Raw genomic sequence first — 19,959 nt, forward strand, 5'->3', positions numbered from 1 at the left:
AGAGAGAGAGGCAGAGACACAGGCAGAGGGAGAAGCAGGCTCCATGCACCGGGAGCCTGACGTGGGATTCGATCCCGGGTCTCCAGGATCACGCCCTGGGCCAAAGGCAGGTGCTAAACCGCTGCACCACCCAGGGATCCCTAAAACTTTTAAATGAACTTTTTAACTGTTTGATTTTTAAAAATACATATAGGGCAGTCCTGGTGGCCCAGCGGTTTAGTGCTGCCTTTGGTCCGGAGTGTGATCCTGGAGACCTGGGATCAAGTCCCGCGTCGGGCTCCCTGCATGGAGCCTGCTTCTCCCTCTGCCTGTGTCTCTGCCTCTCTCTTTCTCTGTGTCTGTCATGAATAAATAAATAAAATCTTCAAAAAATAAAATAAAAAATACATATCATGGGACCAGCAGATATCTCTTTATTAAACTACTGCTAGTTGTCTAGGATCCTACACTTTGGCTCCTTTTTAAGTGTGAGAAGGTTTTAGTTTGTGAGGTGCATCTATGGGCACTGGGCGCCGTAACTGTTGCTGGGTCTCCTCCCAAGGGCTGCTGAGCTCCCTGCTCCCATGGTCTCCATCCTAAGGTCCTGGAAAAGTGGATGTGCTCTCCCTTTCAGGACTAAGCTGTCTGGCTGCCTCCCTACCCCTTTAAGGAGGGCTCCTGGGTTCTGCTGGTGGTCTGCTGGCCACCATAGAGTGTGCCTTTCCCATGTCAGCCTTGGCTCACTTCCAGGTGATCATTCTGCCCACCTGTAGTTACCACTGATGCAGCCCCATGGGGATTTGGGGGAAGTTGTTCCTCGAGCCTGGTAAGTCCCTCCCACTGGTCCACTAGCCCTCATTCCTGATGCTTGCATTAATGCCTGTCATGTAGAAGCACCTCTGACAGTCTCTGGGCCACCATCTCCTCACTCTCTGGGGCTTTGATCACAGTATTTTCTTGGTGAATTAAACCAGTCTCTTCAAACTTCAGAGAATAAAGGAACTGTTGAAGGCTTGGGTTTAATGATTCACCAGGGGATCCCTGGGTGGCGCAGCGGTTTGGCGCCTGCCTTTGGCCCAGGGCGCGATCCTGGAGACCCGGGATCGAATCCCATATCAGGCTCCCGATGCATGGAGCCTGCTTCTCCCTCTGCCTGTGTCTCTGCCTCTCTCTCTCTGTGACTATCATAAGTAAATAAATAAAAATTTAAAAAAAAAATAATAATAATAATAATGATTCACCAGATTTCGCATGCACATAAAAACAAAAGTACTCTTAGTTTTCAATTTTTTTTTTAATGTTTCTTTTTTTTTTTTAATTTTTATCTATTTATGATAGTTACAGAGAGAGAAAGAGAGGCAGAGACACAGGCAGAGGTAGAAGCAGGCTCCATGCACCGGGAGCCCGATGTGGGATTCGATCCCGGGTCTCCAGGATCGCGCCCCGGGCCAAAGACAGGCGCCAAACCACTGCGCCACCCAGGGATCCCTCAATTTTTATTTAAATTCTAGTTAGTTAATATACAGTGCAATACTGGTTTCAGGAGTAGAATTCAGTGATTCATCACTTCTGTAGAACACCCAGTGCTCACCCTAACAGGTGCCCTCCTTTGTGCCCATCCCCCATCTATCCAATCCCCCACGTACCTCTCCTCCATCAACCCTCAGTTTGTTCTATGAGTCTCTTATGGTTTGCTTCCCTCTCTCCTCCCCCCCCCCCTTATGTTCATCTGTTTTATTTCTTAAATTCCACATGAGGGGTGCCTGGGTGGCTCCATCAGTTAAGCATCTGCCTTTGGCTCAGATCATCGTCCCAGGGTCCTGGGATCAAGCCCTGCATCAGGCTCCCTGCTGAGCAGGGGAGTCTGTTTTTCCCTCTCTCTCTGCCTCTCCCCTGGCTTGTGCACGCATACTCTCCCTCTCTAATATAAATAAATACTTTTTTTTTAAATTCTAGATGAGTGACATCATACGGTATTTGTCTTTCTCTGACTTATTTCACTCAGCATAATATCCTTTAGTTCTATCCACATAGTTGCAAATGGCAAGAGTTCATTCTTTCTGATGGCTGAGTAATATTCCATTGTATATATAGACCACATCTTCTTTATCCATTCATCTGTCACAGGACATCTAGGCTATTGTGGACACTGCTGCTATAAACATTGGGGTGCAGGTGCCCCTTAGGATCACTACATCTACATCTTTGGGGTAAATCCCTAGCAGTGCAATTACTGGACTGTAAGGTAGCTCTATTTTTAACTTTCTGAGGAACTTTCATATTGGTTTCCACAGTGGCTGCACCAGCTTGCATTCCTACCAGCAGTGTAAGAGGGTTCTCCTTTGTCTGCATCCTCACCAACATCTGTTGCTTTCTGACTTGTTAATTTTAGCCATTCTGACTGGTGTGAAGTGATATATCATCGTGGTTTTGATTTGTGTTTCCCTGATGCCGAGTAATATGGAGCATTTTTTCATATGCTTGTTGTCCATGTGTATGTTATCTTTGGAGAAATGTCTGTTCTTGTCTTCTGCCCATTTCTTGATTGGATTTTTTTTTTGTTTATTCGGTGCTGAGTTTGATAAGTTCTTCATAGACTTTGGATATTAGCCGTCTATCTGATAAGACATTTGCAAATATCATCTCCCATTCTGTAGGTCGTCTTTTGGTTTTGTCGATTATTGGTTGTGCAGAAGCTTTTTATCTTGATGAAGTCCTAGTAGTTCATTTTTGCCTTTGTTTCCCTTGCCTTCGGAGGTGTGTCTAGCAAGAAGTTGCTGCCTGTGTTCTCCTCTGGGATTTTTTTTTTTCCCCACTAGGATTTTGATGGACTCCTGCTTCACATTTAGGTCTTTCATCCATTTCGAGTTTATTTTTGTGTATGGTGTAAGGAAATGGTCCGTTTCATTCTCCTACATGTGGCTGTCCAATTTTCCCAAAACCATTTGTTGAAGAGACTTTTTTTTCCCATTGGATGTTCTTTCCCACTTTGTCGAAGATGAGTTGACCATAGAGCTGTTGGCAATAAAAACTTCATTACCCTTAAACTAAGTATTTGTTGTGCACTTACTGTGTGTCAGCTCTGGAAAGAGCCTGTTGGACAAGGCCACCCCATCCTTCCCAGAGTTTGCAGTATGGTGGGGAATTCAGTAAGTCATCACACCCATAAAAGTAAGTACCGGCATGTTCAGTTACCCTGAAGGAGAGAGACGGATGTCCCTCCAGGAAGGATGCGTGTGCATGGAGACCATGTGTGGAGTGAGTTCTGCTGCCTCTGTAGATGACCCTTTACTTGTCAGGCTTCCGCTGAAGAAGGCGTTTATGCCACGATCCTGCCTCTCGGTTTCCTTCACCAAACAGCACTGCTGTCATAGAAGGTGGCCCCAAAGTTGCTAATAACCTTTGTGATTTTAGCCGTCAAACTGAGCCACCAAAGAAGGAGGCTGCCGCTGCAGGGCCACAGGTGAAGCGAGCAGATGAGTGGAAGGACCCTTGGCGCCGGTCCAAGTCTCCCAAGAAGAAACTTGGGGTGTCCGTCTCTCCTAGCCGGGCACGAAGGCGTCGGAAAACATCAGCCTCTTCGGCTTCTGCCTCCAATTCCTCCAGGTAAGGAGGCCAGCTAGTCATAATGGCTGGTTCATAAACGCCACCGGAGGGCTGCACCGTCCTGGTGAGGGCAGTCAGTAGGATTCAAGGGGCATCTGTTTGTCCAGCAGAGATTTATTAACTGAGGTGTTAGATCATCATCAGCAAACAGAACTGATGCTTAGAACCTCAGTAAGGCTTCACACCCCCAAAATAAACAGTTGAGATCAGCCAGCATGTTGGCAATCCAGGATGGAGCACAGACCTGGCAAGGGAGCATCAAGGGAATAAGCTCTCCTATTCACTCTGGGAGAGACCCCATGAGGCAAAAGGCCAGAAGCATGGCATAAGCCTTATCATAGAGTCAGCCCTGTTCTTGACCTGTCAGTTCAGGCTGCAGAGCATACACCAGGTCTGAACAAACAGGCAGGGAGATGGTGGGTGGCAGGAGGCTGATAGGGGCCCACTGTGCTGGGCAGGGACTGGGGAGGTCAGTGTCAATCCAGGGCTTTCATTACGTACACAGATGGGCAGGTAGAGAAATACACGTGTCTATACTGGTGGGCTCACCTGTCCTGGCTCTGTCCACCCAGGGCCTGCCTGGGAGCTGTCCCCCAGCAGTAATGAGTATAGCCATACCCACATCTTGGTTTCTAAACATTATTTCCACCAGAAGGGAGTGGACTGCAGCCTGCCCACAGAGGTGTCCAAAGGGCAGGTGGGGGTAGGCGGGTGGCTGCAAGGCCGGTACCAGGGGGACATTGGTGGTGGGGAGTAGGCATTGGCAGGGGGTGGGGTGATGGTGGCTTAGCAAGTGTGTAGCCCTGTCCTCTGGGTCTGCACCTGAGGATAAGCAGGTCGGCACCAGTGGGCAGGCTAGAGGTAGAAGAAGGCTGGCCCCTCTCCCACTTTTGTTCTTGGAAACTCTAGGTCATCGTCACGGTCATCATCTTACTCTGGCTCGGGGTCATCCCGCTCCCGTTCCCGCTCCTCCTCCTACAGCTCCTACTCCAGCCGGTCTTCCAGACACAGCTCATTCTCAGGCAGCCGGTCCAGGTACGCTCAGGGCTGACAGGTGCGGTGAGTGTGGGTGCCTCTGTGCAGCCCAGGTAGCCTACAGTTGGCTGCAGAACAGCATGTCTCTGCCTGACAGTGTCCTTCTAGGTACTCAGCTGTTCTCAGAACAGTCTAAGCTGTGCATTTTCATGGTCACTTCTAAGGAAGAATATATGGTGAGTTACCAGATATCAGACTGCAGGAACTGGGGGCTCGGGGTGCCCAGAGCACATGTCAGGGGGCGGCTCAGAAGCATTTACACAGGCCTGTCTGTGGGTGTGCCAAAATCAGGAATAAGGCCACTGTCCGGCCACATCCTGTGTACCTGCGCTGTCCCCTGGGCCACTAGCACATGTGGTAATTCACATTCTAATACAGTTAAAATTTTAAAATGTGCATGAGCCCTACCTTGGAGTGTTCAGATAGTAGACCTTTCCCTCTTCACAGAAAGTTCTATTAGACGTTTCTAGAAAGATCAAATAATATGTGTACTTTTCCCACTGAGAATACACAAACTCTGAAGTTTTAGAGAATTCTTCATTACCGTTCATGTAGAACAAAGTCGTTGAATCACATAACAGACAGGACTGTTCAGGGCCTCTGTTCCTGCTATTCCCCTGCACCCACATGTCCCACCTGCAGGAGGTGCTGAGACAGGGAGACCCCTGGCTCCCTTTCCTTTCCCTTCACCCCATTTGGGGTTGAGTTAGCAGAGCAGAGGTCCAAGGCCAGAGGAAGGTAGAGAGTGGAGGATGGCCCGTGTGGGGGCCGCCTCCACTGTACCCCAAAACCATGTAGTGCGCTTCTGCTCCACACTGCACCCCTGCAGCTGCATTGTCTCCATACACACAGAGGGGGCAGTGCAGCTCCCCTGGAAGGCCAGGACGAGGATTGGACCAAAGACTTCATGGTTGCAGTCCTTAAGCAGGACTGCACCCGCACACAGACATGCACACTTCTTCGGGAAGCGTGTCACCAGATGAATGTTCTTGGAATAAATCGATCCGTCCCACGGTGGTGCCCCTTCCTGGCAGATTTTCTTCCTTGAAGATAGTTCTAAAGACGATTAGAACAGCATTAAGAGGTCATTGGAGCTTCTGAATCTGATGGTCAAGGTCACATTCTTAGTGGGAGGGTGTAAAACAATTGGAGTCAATTATGTGGGACCTCCTGTAATTGTTGAATCTTGTACACACCAATAGCAGTGAGAAAGAAATGCGACCCTTTTTCTCAGGGGTTCTAGAGGGTCAGCCATGGGTGCTGGAGTCTCACAACCTTGTGGCCAGGGATACAGATGAAGGCTACGAGGCATGGGGCAGTCAGGGAATGCTGCCTGTAGGAGGTAAGGTGGAAGATGGAAAGGCTCTCCATCAGAACATCGGTGGCCATAGGATCTGTGTGGCTTCGTTTAGGAAACAAGGCCAGTAAGCTGTGGGGAAGAAGCCTGAGGCCACACTGAGAAATTTAGAAATTTTGGAAATGATAATGGTGCCAGGGGGACAGGGCGCTGCCTCCACTACAGGTGCCCAGACGGCACTGAGAGATGGGCGGGGACCTGGCTGCCCTTCTTGGGAGGCATCTTGGTCACCCAGCTCTGAAGAAACCACACTCAGGACCCTCCCTGTGTTCCAGAGCATTTCCCTCATAAGTTTTAAGACAGTCTCACACCACGACAGAGTCGTCTTAGCCATTTTCTCAGAGTCAGCTGAGACAGGTTCTTGGCCACTTGACCTGCCCTCTCAGGTCGCCTCTATACCCCTGCTGCCCCCTGCCCAGGACATGCTCAAAATGTCTGCTCCCAGCAGACCTCTCCCCAGCCCACACCCCACCAGCTCCTGGGTGGGCCTGCGTGGCCGGTGATGGTGGTCTGACAGTGTGGTGGCCACACATGGGCATCAGCCACGAAGACAGCAAGGAGGAGGGCACTTAGCTGAGGTGTCCCTTCCTGTCTCCTGTGGCAGGCAGCCCCACCCTGATGAAGCGCACATTTCCTCCATGCCCTACCTTATTTCTTTGGTCTGTTGCTTGGCTGAAAATGTTGAGTTGTACACGACAGTTAAACCAACAACCCAGGAGCCTTTTGGAGGCTTGCCTCCTGTGGGATGTTATGCTGGATCCTGTGATAGGTCATCAGCCTGACCGGGGTGGCCTCCATAGTTTCCTGGTCCGCATCCCTGCCTTGGAGCTCTGTCTGTGCTGCTGACACCTGAAACCAGAGCCCATCACCATTTACTTGAGCACAAACACTTCCCGGGCCTGGCGGGTCCCAGATCACCACCCCCCACCTTCCTGCCACCTGGGCCTTGGTGCTGTGCTCCCTCACTTGGCCTCTGTCCTACTTGTGCCACTGTGTACTTGCTGGGCTTCACAGCAATGCAGAGCATGTGGCCTTGTGCAGGATCCATCCGCCTGGTTACTCTTTCCCCTCAGTATCTTAGGAAGGGACCAAGAACTGCCTGGAAGCCATTTTACGTATATGAGGCAGCTAAGTAGAGGTTTGCAGTACTGTGGGCTGTGTCCCTGGTGTGCTTGGGTGTGGACCCATGTACCATGGCATTCCCCTTTCATGCTCCCGTTTCCTCCCTAGGTCTCGCTCCTTCTCCTCATCCCCTTCCCCGTCTCCAACGCCTTCCCCACACAGACCTGTGAGAACAAAGGGGGAGCCTGTTCCGCCTCCCGGGAAAGCGGGGTAAGTGCCCCATGGGGCAGGCTCTCCTGTTCTGTCTCTCTCCTGTTGCATCTGTAAAGAAACCCCAGGAAGACCCCTTGGAAGATGGACAGAGAGGTCAGGGGACCAGGATCCAGGGGCCACCTCTCACTTCATGCCATTTGGACATTGGGCCCACATGCACATTGGTATGCCTGCACCTGGTGCACCATGGTGATGGCCATGCTTCTTGGGGTTAGACCACTTCACCTGCCAGGAGCAAGCACCACAGTTCTTCTCCAGCAAGCAGGAGGGAGATGGTTCCTGGTGCACTTCTAGGACTGTGTCTGGGATGTGTGGAAAGGGGTGGCTCCCCTAGACTGGTCTCGTTCACATTTGCTACTCCTGGAATGGGTCACATTGATCCTTGTCAACAGATGTGTCATGTATTAGAAACATCTGGAACTTCCCAGACAGACATCACAACACCTGACATGCCGTATCTCGGGTTGCAGCCGTACCTTGCCCACACTACCCCAGAATGACAGTGGGCTTCCTTCCAGAGCACCGCAGAGCACAGAAAGGCAACCAGAAGTGGAGTTGACCCTTCTGCTTGCATGGCGAGGGCAGGGCACATGTGAGCAGACGGGCCCTGCTCTGTCACTTGTCCTTGCATTTATTGCTCACTTAGCAGCTGATAGCTGGGCACTCAGTGGGTGGCCAGTGCTAAAATGCTCCACATGGCAGATTTTCATCCTGAATGGAGTCTGCCAACAGGCCTCGTGAGCACATAGGGAATCCGGAGTCACTCACTCTTCAAAAGTGAACAGTATTGTGTTGTAACTTATGTCAGGGGTACCATGTTCATCTAAATTGTGCCATTTGGTGGGCTTAGCAAACATGTGAGGCCACCCCACATCTAGACTGCACAGGAGGCAAGCTTGTGCATGCGTCTCCATCTACACAGATCTTAACTCACCCGACACTGTGCTGTGCAGCTTGCTTTTGCCCAAGACTTTGTTTCACGATAATTCCCCCTGAACCATGAGTGTTCAGTGCTGCTGGAATGATCGGCAGGGTATCCTCCTCCCACTGACAACACAGAAAAGCTTTTGGGGCCATTCTGTATAATGCAGTGTGGGTCCCCGACATGAACAGCTCTGGTGCCCTGGGAGGTCCATCCTTCCCCACAGGGCTGGGTTGAAGCAGCCAGGGTCAGGAAAGCAGGTAGTTCTCAAGGGCTCTTCATATGGACCTGTCCTCCATCTGTGGGGCCAGGTGTGACCTCTCTCTATTTCCCGTCACAGAGAGAAGTCAGTGAAGAAGCCAGTCCCGCCTCCAGCCCCAGCACAGGTTCCCAAAACCACTGCTCCAGCCCCTGAGCCTGCCAAGCCAGGAGACCCTCGGGAAGCCAGGAGGAGGGAGCGACAAGCTAGGAGCCCCCCCAGGAGGTGAGAGAACAGGCATTGGGGTGGGGTGGGGGGGACTGGCGTTTGGTCCTTGTCCCCTTATGGCTATCCAGTCACATCACGTACCTGAGCCTTAGCTTCCTCCTGAGCACAAGCAGATGTGGTTGTGCAGAACACTGGCCCCCCTTAATGCCAGGGAGAGGGTTGGCATCTTTCTCTTGAGGAAAAATAGCCCTTACAAGCAAGCAGAGCCCTGTATACTTGGGAGTTGGGTTCTGGGGGCGCCGCAACAGCGGCACTGGCAGGGCTCCTCTGTGTTGCAGGCGGACCGTCAGTGGCAGCGGCAGCGGCAGCAGCTACAGCGGCTCTAGCTCCAGATCCAGGTCATTGTCAACACCTCCTCAGCCTTGGTCCCCCAAACCCTGACAACCTCCTCCCTCAGCCCAGGCACCCGCCACGGGCATAGCGGGGACTGGCTCACACAGGCAGCCACAAGCATGCACAGGTGCCCCACAGGCCTCATGCTGGGGAGCCTGGCAGATGGCCGTAGCAAAACGTGAGAATAAGTAGGAAAGAATTCTGCTTTTGAGCTGTTTGAAAAGAAATCGGTGTCAGATCCATCCTTAGATTCCTGTATTCATCATTCTTGTTGATTTCTCAGCAGTAGGTGGTTTATACATTTGCCCAGATCTTCCTAAAAGAGGTTTAAAGACCCACCTTCACACAAAACTGGCCCTTCCTTTCTCCCCTGATCCTTTGAGTGTTTTCTGAGAGTGACAGGACTCAGTGGCCTGCCGTGTGGCATGTCCTCACAGCGAGAGCTGGCTGCCGGCTCTGTGCTTTCCAGAGCCACGTGCTGGGCCTGGGCGGCCTCTGCACTGGTATCTGGTGCAATTGCAGGGCAAAACCCTCCCCTTTCTCAGGCCTCATTACCTGGGCACCCAGCTCTGTTGTCACCAGCCTGATGCATCATATACACCCTGCCCAGCACACAGGGCAGCTGCTCATTTGTGCAAGGGCCCTCAACTCCACGACGGGGCATCCCCTCACCCTTGGGCACCTTTAAACCACCCAGAGGACCCCCTGAAATCTCCAGTTTGGTGGTACATGCTCCTCAGAACTGGAGACGGGAAGGTGGACGTGGACACCCACTCCAGCTCCTGTGAACACTGGCCCCCCGCCATCTCCCAGTCAGGGCCATGTGGGTGCAGATGTGCTTGTGTGTGTCCAGGTCCCTGAGCGTGAGCAGCGTCTCCTCGGTGTCCAGCGCCACGTCGAGTAGTAGCTCAGTGCACAGCGTGGACTCAGACGACATGTACGCAGACCTGGCCAGCCCCGTGTCCTCAGCAAGTTCGCGGTCCCCCACCCCAGCCCAGACCAAGAAGGAGAAAGGTACAGGGGGCTCCTCATGTCCTGGGCATTGTGGCTGCAGAGGCGGGCAGGCCCTTCGTGGAAAGAGGGTGTGCACACAGCCTCACTTGTTTAAACAGAAAGCACAGGGACCTCCCAGCTCTGTCCCACAGACTCGTTGCCTACTGATGGCACGTCCCTCCACCAGTGGCCCACAGGAAACCACTGTGCCAGGATGGCGACTATGACTTAGCATTTATTGTTGGCAGGAAAGTCGAAGAAAGAAGATGGGGTTAAAGAGGACAAACGGAAAAGGGACCCGTCTGCACAGCTCCCCAAGTCCTCAAAGCCTTCCACTGGCAGCAAAGCCCAGCAGCCCACAGCCCCCCAGCAGGCGCCTCCAGGGCAGCCCCAGCAGGGCACATTCGTCGCCCATAAGGAGATCAAGCTGACACTGTTGAACAAGGTGAGGCCGTGGCCACTGCTGCTGCCACTTCTAGCAGCCCAGCTCCTTGGGGCCACCCTGGTCTCTGGGGCCAGTTTACTCCTGGGATTGAGGCTGGTCAGCAACCTGCTTGTGCTGCTGCCCCAATATATGATCCATGGGTGTCAGGTGACCAAGCCCAATAGCATGTTCTACGAGATGAGAACATCCCAGGGTGGTGGGTGCTCTCCTAGGGTGCCTTTCATGTGACCTGGCTTATGTGAGCTGACGTCCCCTGGGGTCTCAAATGGGGCTGATGGCCTCAGGGAACAGTGTCTCTGCAGGCACTTTTGCTGCAGAGAATGAAGGCCCGAAAGCCCGGGACTTGCTTCCCATGGGGCTCCAAGAACACCCAGAGGAGGACTGGGGTGGGGGTGGGGGGACAGAGACTGTCACCACCTTGGCCAACAGCTCAGCCCGCCATCCTCACTGTGCTCCCACCTCGGTTCCAGGCGGCTGATAAAGGGAGCAGGAAGCGCTATGAACCATCAGACAAAGACCGGCAAAGCCCTCCGGCCAAGCGAGCTAACTTATCCCCAGACCGAGGTGAGTCTCCAGCGGTCACAGGACCAGGAGGGTGGAGGGGCTGGGACCCCACAGGCTCTGGAGAGCTCTGGGCCCTGGGGCACTTCCACTTGTGTAGTTACTGGGGTAAGGTGTTAGAATTATTGATGTGAGAATAATAGTAACAAAGTTACTGTATTTTAACACAAGTAACTTTTTTTATAAAAATAACCACATTTCAAATGAACAAAAGTTAAGACTGTCATTGTTTTTTTAATATTTCCACTGTCTGGCTGCCAGAAGGTGGTTCATCCTCCTCTCTGTGATAGCACAGGGTGCGTGGACTTGGGGGGCATGCAGAGGGCAGCAAGGGGCTCAGCGTGGCTACACCAAAAGTCCAACTCCAGTCATTTGCCAGGTGGTGTCAATCGCTAGCACACAGCCATCATTCCTCCCTAAAAGGGGGCAGAGAGGCCTGACAGGAGCAGGAGGGGGCACCCCTGGCCTGTGCCAGCGAGCCCAGGTCCCTGATATGCCCACCTAGGCACTGACACCCCCATCGCCCTCACACGGGCCCCCATGCTCACTGGACAGCGGTGTGAACTACCCCGACTTCCTGGTTTCACTTCTTTGTTCCGCCTGTTTGTTCTCAGTTCAAAGGCATGAACGATGAGTGTCTTAGTGTTTGATAAGTGGCAGCTTGGTGGCCTGCCCTCACCTCGGCCTCTGTGGGCTCTTGGGCTTTTCACTCTCTGACGTGACCAGCACTACCCTGTCCCTTGTTTCTGACTGGCTCTGCCTTCTGCCTCTTCCTGTGAGAGCAAGCAGGTGGTACTGAGCCACCGTGACACCGGGATGGTGTCTTGGGCACCCGGCCAGGCCGCCCCAACCCTGTCCGTGCACACCAGCCCGCTGTGGGCGGGGCCTGTGTTCTTACCTCATCCTGTGTCATCCAGGTTCTCGGGACCGGAAGTCAGGTGGGAGACTTGGCTCCCCAAAACCAGAGCGGCAGAGAGGCCAGAATTCTAAGGTGCCTGTGGCCCCACCGGACCGGTGAGTGCACCACCGCCCCGCCCCCCCCCCCACCACCACCTTCCCCTGGGCAGACCACATGGGTGCCATTGCCTCAGGGTGGGCCAGCCATAGCTTCCCTGCCCTGGAGCAGGTCCCAGAATGAGGGGCCTAGGCATGACGCTTTCTAGAGCTCCCAGCTTCTACTGCCTTCCCAGTCAGCCTTGGAAACAGGGCAGACTTCTTTGTCACAGGAGGTCAGCTGTGAGGCCCGCCCTTGCCATCCCACTGCTCGAGGGCATGGTCCAGATGGGTATAGCCCCCCACACGCCCCGGCCCTTAGGGCTCCTCCTGAGTCAGCAGCATGGGGTTTCTCCCCACCGCAGGGGGAGGCCACAGAGAAGCACCAGAAGCAGGAGGGGTGGGTCAGCGAGGCCCCCTTCACTCTTCACTCTCCACCACTGAGGTGGGAGGAAAGCACACCTCCCTGCGGCCAGGCCAGACCACCAAGCACCAGGGCCCTGGGTCCTTACCCAATGGGAGGCTCCAACAGACCCTCTGACGGCCCCCCTCCCCCCACTGCAGGAAGCGCCAGTTGTCACCCCAGTCCAAGAGCTCCAGTAAGGTCACAAGTGTTCCTGGCAAAGCCCCTGATGCCGGCACCGCCGGCACCGTCTCCACCGGCACCAAATCAGGGAAGGCCAGCACGCTGTCTCGGCGGGAGGAGCTCCTGAAGCAGCTCAAAGCCGTGGAAGACGCCATTGCGCGCAAGCGGGCCAAGATCCCCGGGAAAGTGTAGGGGCCCCATGGGCTCGGCCCCTGCCACAGTGAGAGACTCTTGTGTTTTTATAACTAGCGTGAGCACAGCCGTCTTGGATTTTGAAGTTAATGTCTCATTTTGGCTGTGATTCTTTTTAAAAATTAAAAAAGAAAAAAAAAGTTTCTCAGCTGGAAAAGAAGCCACATGTGATGAAGATGATGCTGAATCCTGGTCTTCTCCTGACCAGACCAGACTGAAGCAGCCCCATCCCAGAGCAGAAGTCCCGCCAGACAGACAGGCAGGCAGGCAGGCCGGCGGCAGGAGCCAGGACACGGCACCTGTTTTATGTAAATGATGGGTCCCAGGCGTCCAGTTCCGCCTGCCCGTGCTCTTTCCTACCCTCTGCCAGCCAGCCTGCCCCGAGTCCTGTCCTCCGCACGTGCTCCTTCCCGGCCGGGAGTGCCACATGCTCCTGAGCAGCCTCCTCCCCACCCCTGCCCTACCCCAGGGTCAAAAAAAAATAGATATATATTCTTGACTGAAGTCCGATTGGGAAATATTTCCTGTCTTTTATTTTAAGCATCAGATTGTTTTAGTTGATTTAAAAAGGAAAAAAAAAATACAGAAAAGACCAAAAAAAAAAAGGCTGAGGGTGTTGTTGGGCATCTGTCTAATGTGGAGGGTCTTTTTTTGAGGGGTCTCCTAAAATAAAGTATTTTGATAAACAGCCGTCTTGTGCTGGTGGTGATGATTCCTTGGGCCTGGGCCCCCACCTCCACCACGATGCCCATGTGGCCCCTGGGAGGCCCCAGTGAGATACCCTTGGTGCATCTAGCACAGGGGCTCTGCCCCCAACCCTGCCGCCCCCCCAAAGGTGTTGGGCACTCAGTGCTGTAGGGTCCACCATGGGGAGGGCCATGCGGGCTGCCCTGCTACTGCAGCCCCTGCTTGGGGGATGGAGCTCGCAGAGTAGCAGCAAGGCCTCAGAGCACCCCACAGTGTCTGCAGGCAGCAGACCCAGGGCCTTTCTGCCTTCAGATTGCTTTAAAACAGTCCGTAAGTGCTGGCATGCAAACCCCGCGGAGCCCATGCTGCTGCTCCCAGGCTGGGGGCTTCTCCCCTGCCTGTGTGACCTGCTGAGCTCCATCTGGCTCACGGGTGCACTTGGGCCTCTGCCCCCAGGCTGGGGGACCAATGTGCTGCCGGGCTTCCTGGGTAGACAGTGCTCTGTGTCACGTTCACGTCATGCCTCCATCATAGTAGTTAATCACGTGTTTCAGCAGTTTCTCATGGCTTATCTGGTTTGCCATCGTGTCGGCCAGGTATAAAGGGAACTCCCATGCTCCCAAGTGGGTGGCCTTCGAGGACACCAAGCCAGAAGCCAGGATGTGTGGGGGGCAAATCTGTCCTTAGGTGCTCTATGCCCAGCTGGGCAGTGACGGCCTCTCTAAAGTGGGGAGCCCACCACAGAGCTGCCTGTGCTCGGCTCTCCTTGACCCGCTGACCTGGCACTGGCCTCTGATACAGAGGCTGGAGCCACAGCCCTGGTCCCCTCAACCCCAGGCTGCTTGAGGCTAGCAGCTTTGCACTTACCATCTGGACTCAGGGCTCCTCTGGGCCAGACTCAGGAGGTGCCTGTCCAGGAAGGGGCAAGGGCCATAGTCAGAACCAGCCCTGCCCCCACCCAGTCTGCTGAAAAGAACATTCTGGGCCAGGCATCTGGAATAAGGAAGGTCTCTGTGAGGTAATGGATCCTCGGGAACTCACTGGCTGAGATCCTGGCTGCAGGTTAACATGCAAATAGTGGGGATAATTGAGGGCCTGTCCCTCCGCTAGACGGCCCTCTATTCCTGTGCCCAGGTACAGTTGCCACAGCCAGGGCAGCCCTGCCACGTGACACATGTCGACCCACCCTACCCCCACCTGCTTGCCATTGCCCCCACCCCAGAGCCTTTGCACTCCCGGTTCCCGGTTTCCTGTTCCTGGAACTCTTGACAGTCCTGGCCAGGCCTGTGTTCCCCTTGGGCCCCCAGCGCAGCATATGCCTGGGCCCTCCCACACTCCTTCCCTGACCACCCTGCTCCTGTTGATGCCCCCCAGCCTGTCCTCCCCAGGCAAAGCCTCAGTGGCCACCACAGCCTCCATCCTCTTCTTTTGAGTGGATTAAAAAAAAGTTATATTTTTTAATTTGTAATTTTTGTCAACTCAAATGCGAGATACAATCTCCATTATGAGTGAACGCATCAGGCTAATGCGGTGGCTCATTTGGTGAAAGTTACTTTTCTGTGGGTTTCTCTGGTCATTCATGGTAGTACCTGCACTGCCTCCCACTGCGCCTGAGCCTCCTCCGGCCCCCGCAGCCCCCATGAGGCCAGCTGCCCGCCCCCCTCAGGGGCTCCCCCCAGAGGCTGCCCCAGCTTCCCCAGAGGCCCCCCAGCAGCCCCCCAGCTCCCCCCCAGCAGTTCCCTCCCCACCTCCCCCAGCAACCCCCCAGAAGTTTCCCCCAGGGGCTCCCCCCAGCAGCCCCCGCCAGATCCCCCCCAAGTAGCAGTGGTCACTGGCCCTCTAGGGCCAGCCTGCAGCCTCACACAGCAGGAGGGGCTGGGGCTTCAGCCCGAAGGAGGCCTGTGGTGAGAGGGGCATGGTTAGGGGGCGGGGCCCTGGGGACACCGCCTCAGGGACTCCCTCCAGCCTTCCTCTGAGGGCGCCTTTCCAGTCTTGCCCAACCCGGGACTTCTGTGCTTGCCTCAGCCACCCGCAGGAATGAGGTGCCGCCAGGGCCCCCGCCCTGCATCCTTCCGGCCTCCGCGCTGGCCGGCCAGAACCCCGACCCCCGGGCCCTGCCCCTGGTCCCCTGACTCGCCCAGGGCCTGGCTCGCGCCCATGGTGCCGTGAAGCAGAGTGGTGGTGCAGCCTGGTCCCAGAGTCCCTCTGCCAAGCGTGGCAGCCACCTGCTGGGCTGTTCTGATAAACCCCAGAAAATTCAGAAACCCACCCCCACCGCCGTGGGGAGCTGGTGTGGGCAGGGGCAAGGCTGGGGCCGCGCTTGCCCTGTGTGTCCAGCTGGGCCCCCGCAGGAGGGGAACAACCCTGGCAGCCGTGGCAGGAGTGACCATTTTACAGCATTTTCATTTCATAAATGATGCCTCTGTGTGTGTGTGTGTGTGTGTGTGTGTGTGGCCAGACACCCCGGCCTCCCGCCTGAAGGAAGGCCAGACCACACTGCACAGCTGGTGTCCCTCCCTCAGCCTCCAGACCAGGGCCCCATCTTCCTCCCTGGGCAGCCCGCTCATCCCCCTTCCCTTCGTTCCACTGTGTTCATGGAACACTGGGCGCCAAGCACTGCTCTGTGCTGCAGCGGTGGAGTCTCCACCATACCACCACCCCAGCCCTCTGGGGGCTCACGCTGCCTCGGGGTGGACACAGGAGGGACTGGAGCTCCCCCAGGACCCAGCACCCCTGCAGGGAGGCAGCTGTCAGCTAGGCCCCAGAAGGGTCCTCTCAAGAGCTAGCCTGAGCCAGCATGCCCCACAATGCACTGCATGGGGGTCCTGGGCCCAACCATGTACCCCCCAAAATACATTCAAGTCCTAGACCTGGTCCCTCTGACGAGTGAAGGGTCTTGGCAGATGTCATGAGGTAAAGAGCTTGAAATGAGATCACTTTGAATGAGGTGGGTGTCCTGAGAAGACAGACCCACAGGAGAGGCCACGTGAAGACGAGGCAGTGTGGCCACAAGGGACTGAGAATTGCCAGCAGTCCCCAGAAGCTAGGAGAGGTGGGAACAGGAGGATCCCTCAGAGACCCCAGAAGGAATTGACCCTGCCAACTATTTGATTGGAGACTCTGGCCTCCAGAACAATGAACACATCTGCGTCCTAAGCCCTCGGTGGGTGGTGCTTTGTTAGAGCAGCCCTACCAAACTCATGCATGGGGTGGTGAGCTCCCCATTGCAAGAGGTATGCAAGCGAGGGCTGATGACCATGGACAGGGGCATCATAGGAAGGAGCAGCCCTGGGCACTCAAGCAGCTATCCACCCATCTTCCGGGAAGGAGCATTCCCCCTAGCCCTGCCCTGCCCCCGGGAGAGGGGCACAGGACAGCCTGCCTGCAGGTGCAGACTCCTGTAAGGACCAGGAGGGCGGGTCCCTGCCCAGAGGCGCACCCGGGAGAGCCCCGCTCCAGGATATCTTCATGTCCCTGGATGGTGCCTCTCCTGGCCAGTCCCCTGCCCTCAGGCCCTCCTCAGCTGAGGGATACTTTAGACTCTGATAGGAGACACCCGGACACACAGGGTCTTAGGGGTGGCCGGGGGACCCAGGGAGTGGCACCCAAAGCTTCACAGTCTCGCCTCCAACTGTCCCTTTAAGGATAACCAAGGTGCCTGGCCCCGGCCCCCCATGGCCCCCACAGCTCCGAGAAGGGGCTCCTCAAATCCAGCTTCTCGAGGTGCAGCCACTTGAAAGTTTCCAAGGCATTCTCGCCCCATCTCTGGCTCCTAGGAGAGGTTTTGTTGAGTAAATCTAGAAACCCAACCCAGATCTGAAGACGCTGGCTGGTCCTCTGCCTCCAGAGCCTCTCTGGACACCCCCCGCCCCCCGGTGCAGCAGGAGGCAGACACAGGTGCTCCTCCTGGACCATCTTAGATAAAAACCGGGACCAACCTCATGTCCACACCTGGGGAGCCGGCCCTCGAGTCCACGCTGGGTGGGGATGGGAGCTGCCCTAGCTGCCCCAGCTCACAGCTCCACGCAGCAGAAACCTCCCAGCCCAAACAAGCTGCCAGTGTCCACGCTCCATTCGCAGGTGCTCAGCCCAGGCAAGGGTCCCTCTGGGCGGGGGAGGGCCAGGAAGAGTGGGGGTGGGCACGGTGGCCCTGAGTGGGAAGGAGGGGACAGTGGGGACCCACGGGGAGGGAAGGAGGAAGCGCAGCCGTGCACTTCCCGAGGAGGAAGCTGTCCCGGATTTTCCCCAGGTGTGGCTGGAGGTATAAAGGGCGCCAGGAGCCAGCAGCCTCCAGGTCCACAGCCTCCAGGTGCACCTGCCTCTGCCAGCCCAGCGCCGCCGCTGCGATGGTGAGCCGCTGCCTCTCCCCCTGCCCCCTGCCCCCACCCCAGGTGGCCCTCCTGCCCCTCAGCAGAGGATGTTGGCACAGGGCCCAAGAAGCCCCAAATCTGGGAAGGGGACCCAGGAGCCCTGGGGCTTTGGGGAGCGTGGGCTGAGGACCCAGTCTCCCTCTGGGCCTCAGTATCCCCAACTTTAGAGGAAGGGGCACAACCCATCTTTGCACAGTAACCAGGGCAAGCTGGGAGGGCAGGGGCTGCCCCCTTCCCCGTGTGCCCCCTGACCTGACCGCTCAATGCCTGTCCACCAGCTCCTCCCCCGCCTCTTGCTTCTGTTCTGGCTGCCCGCCAGCCTGGCCCGCCACGGCCCCCAGCTCTGGAGGGGCCTCCACACCCACGGGACCCCACGCTGCTACTCGGCCGAGGAGCTTCCCCGGGGTCAAGCCCCGCCACATCTGCTGGCTCGAGCTGCCAAGTGGGAGCAGGCTTTGCCCGTGGCCCTGGTGTCCAGCCTGGAGGCAGGGGGCCGAGGCAGGGAGCAGGACGGTCCCCCCGCTGGGGCGCAGTGCCCAGTGCTGCAGCCTGAGGAGGTCCTGGAAGCTGACATCCACCAGCGCTCCATCTCCCCCTGGAGATACCGGTGAGGGCTGCGGGCCCCCGTGCGTGGTACTGGGGCACCTGCTCCACAGCATCGGGCCAGCTCCTCCCCTGAGCCCCCACGTCTTCACCTGCTAGACGAAGGGTCACCCACAGGCGGGGAGGGGGGGTCCCATCACATGAGCTCCTCCTCGCTGCTGGTATCCGCAGGATGTCAGCGTGGCTCTGTTCCCAGGGTCCCTGGGGCAGGTGGGCTGGGCTGGGGGTTGGGCAAGGGCCGTTCTGGGAGGGCAGGGGGGGCCCCCGATGAGCCTCACCCCTGCTGCCGGCCCCACTGCCTGACTTCCTTGGCTCGTGGGCCAGACAGGGCTGCAGACAGGGGCCTCACGCGGTCTGTCCCCACAGTGTGGACACGGACGAGAGCCGCTACCCGCAGAAGCTGGCCTTCGCCGAGTGTCTGTGCAGGGGCTGTATCAGCGCCAGGACGGGCCGGGAGACGGCTGCCCTCAACTCGGTGCCGCTGCTGCAGAGCCTGCTGGTGCTCCGCCGCCGGCCCTGCTCCAGGGACACCACGGGGCTGCCCACGCCAGGGGCCTTCTCCTTCCACGCCGAGTTCATCCGTGTACCCATCGGTTGCACCTGTGTCCTGCCCAGGTCCACGTAGTGACCTGGCCCCACGCTGCATTCACCTGTGTTGGGGGGCGTGGTTGCCCCCCAGACTGGACATTGGGGGTCTTGCCAAAGAGGGCCCCTCCTATTTATGTGTATTTATTGTTTATTTATTTGCTCCCTGGGTCCCTGGGCAGGTACTGAGGCTCCTGGCCTCAGGTGTGAGGAATAATGCTGGAGGGCAGGGTCCACCTGCCCGCAGGTGACCTGTGCTGCTCAGACCCATCTGCAGTCTCCGTTTACCCTTCTGGCAAACAGTTGGGCCAGAAGGAATCTTTTTATTCTTCTAGAACTTGCAAAATAACAGAAAAGATGTTCCAATGTCCCCCCTACGTCTGTGGTCCCCTGGGCTCCCCTCACACCCTCACTGGCCTCAGGCTGGTCCCGGCTCCCTGCCCCTGGGGAACAAGTACCCCTGTACTTCTAAAACAACTATTTATTTTAGAATGTGCGTGAATGTGTTGTTAAATTGACAAACGCCTCCAGAGCACAGCGTCGGATAGCAGAGGGCAGTGACTGAAGGCCCCCTCCTCCCCTCACCCCTGCCTGGTCCTTGATTGCCAGCTGGTCCTGCATGGGCAGCCACTGGCCCCAGATCCCGGGGTCCTTTCAGAAATGTCTGTGCGTGCACCCCCAGGGCAGCCAGGGTGGGAGGCATGCCCGCTGGCCCCGGTGCCTGGGGAGGGGCTGGGCTCACAGTCTGGCCGCGATGCTGGCAGGCCCTCCTTCACCAAGGGCACCCACCTCTGCCCCACGGGCGGTCTCTGAGGTAAAGCCCCAGGGGGGGTCGGCTCTGGAGTGACACACCTGTGCAGCCCACCATCCCCTCCAAGCATCTGAATTTC

At 56.3% G+C, this 19,959-nt stretch overlaps 2 protein-coding genes across 5 annotated transcripts in view; both read left to right on the forward strand.

Annotated features, from left to right (window-relative positions):
• Positions 1-13,512, forward strand: part of ZC3H18 (zinc finger CCCH-type containing 18) — a 66,513-nt gene extending 53,001 nt beyond the window's left edge. For all 4 annotated transcript variants that reach the window (XM_077891110.1, XM_077891109.1, XM_077891111.1 and 1 more), the window contains 10 exons: positions 3,394-3,585; positions 4,495-4,620; positions 7,208-7,309; positions 8,575-8,718; positions 9,000-9,059; positions 9,908-10,068; positions 10,296-10,492; positions 10,963-11,056; positions 11,971-12,067; positions 12,611-13,512. In XM_077891110.1, coding sequence (XP_077747236.1) covers positions 3,394-3,585; positions 4,495-4,620; positions 7,208-7,309; positions 8,575-8,718; positions 9,000-9,059; positions 9,908-10,068; positions 10,296-10,492; positions 10,963-11,056; positions 11,971-12,067; positions 12,611-12,824 — 1,387 coding nt within the window. In that variant the 3' untranslated portion in view covers positions 12,825-13,512. The remainder of the gene's footprint in view (positions 1-3,393; positions 3,586-4,494; positions 4,621-7,207; positions 7,310-8,574; positions 8,719-8,999; positions 9,060-9,907; positions 10,069-10,295; positions 10,493-10,962; positions 11,057-11,970; positions 12,068-12,610) is intronic.
• A 4,632-nt stretch (positions 13,513-18,144) lies between these two features.
• IL17C (interleukin 17C) lies at positions 18,145-19,524 on the forward strand. The gene is made up of 2 exons (XM_077882951.1): positions 18,145-18,488; positions 18,851-19,524. Exons 1-2 carry the CDS (start codon positions 18,145-18,147, stop codon positions 19,107-19,109), a joined length of 603 nt encoding a protein of 200 aa, XP_077739077.1. The 3' UTR covers positions 19,110-19,524.
• Positions 19,525-19,959: the final 435 nt, after the last annotated feature.

The sequence above is a fragment of the Canis aureus genome, chromosome 3, assembly GCF_053574225.1.
Source record: "Canis aureus isolate CA01 chromosome 3, VMU_Caureus_v.1.0, whole genome shotgun sequence".
Taxonomy (NCBI): domain Eukaryota; kingdom Metazoa; phylum Chordata; class Mammalia; order Carnivora; family Canidae; genus Canis; species Canis aureus.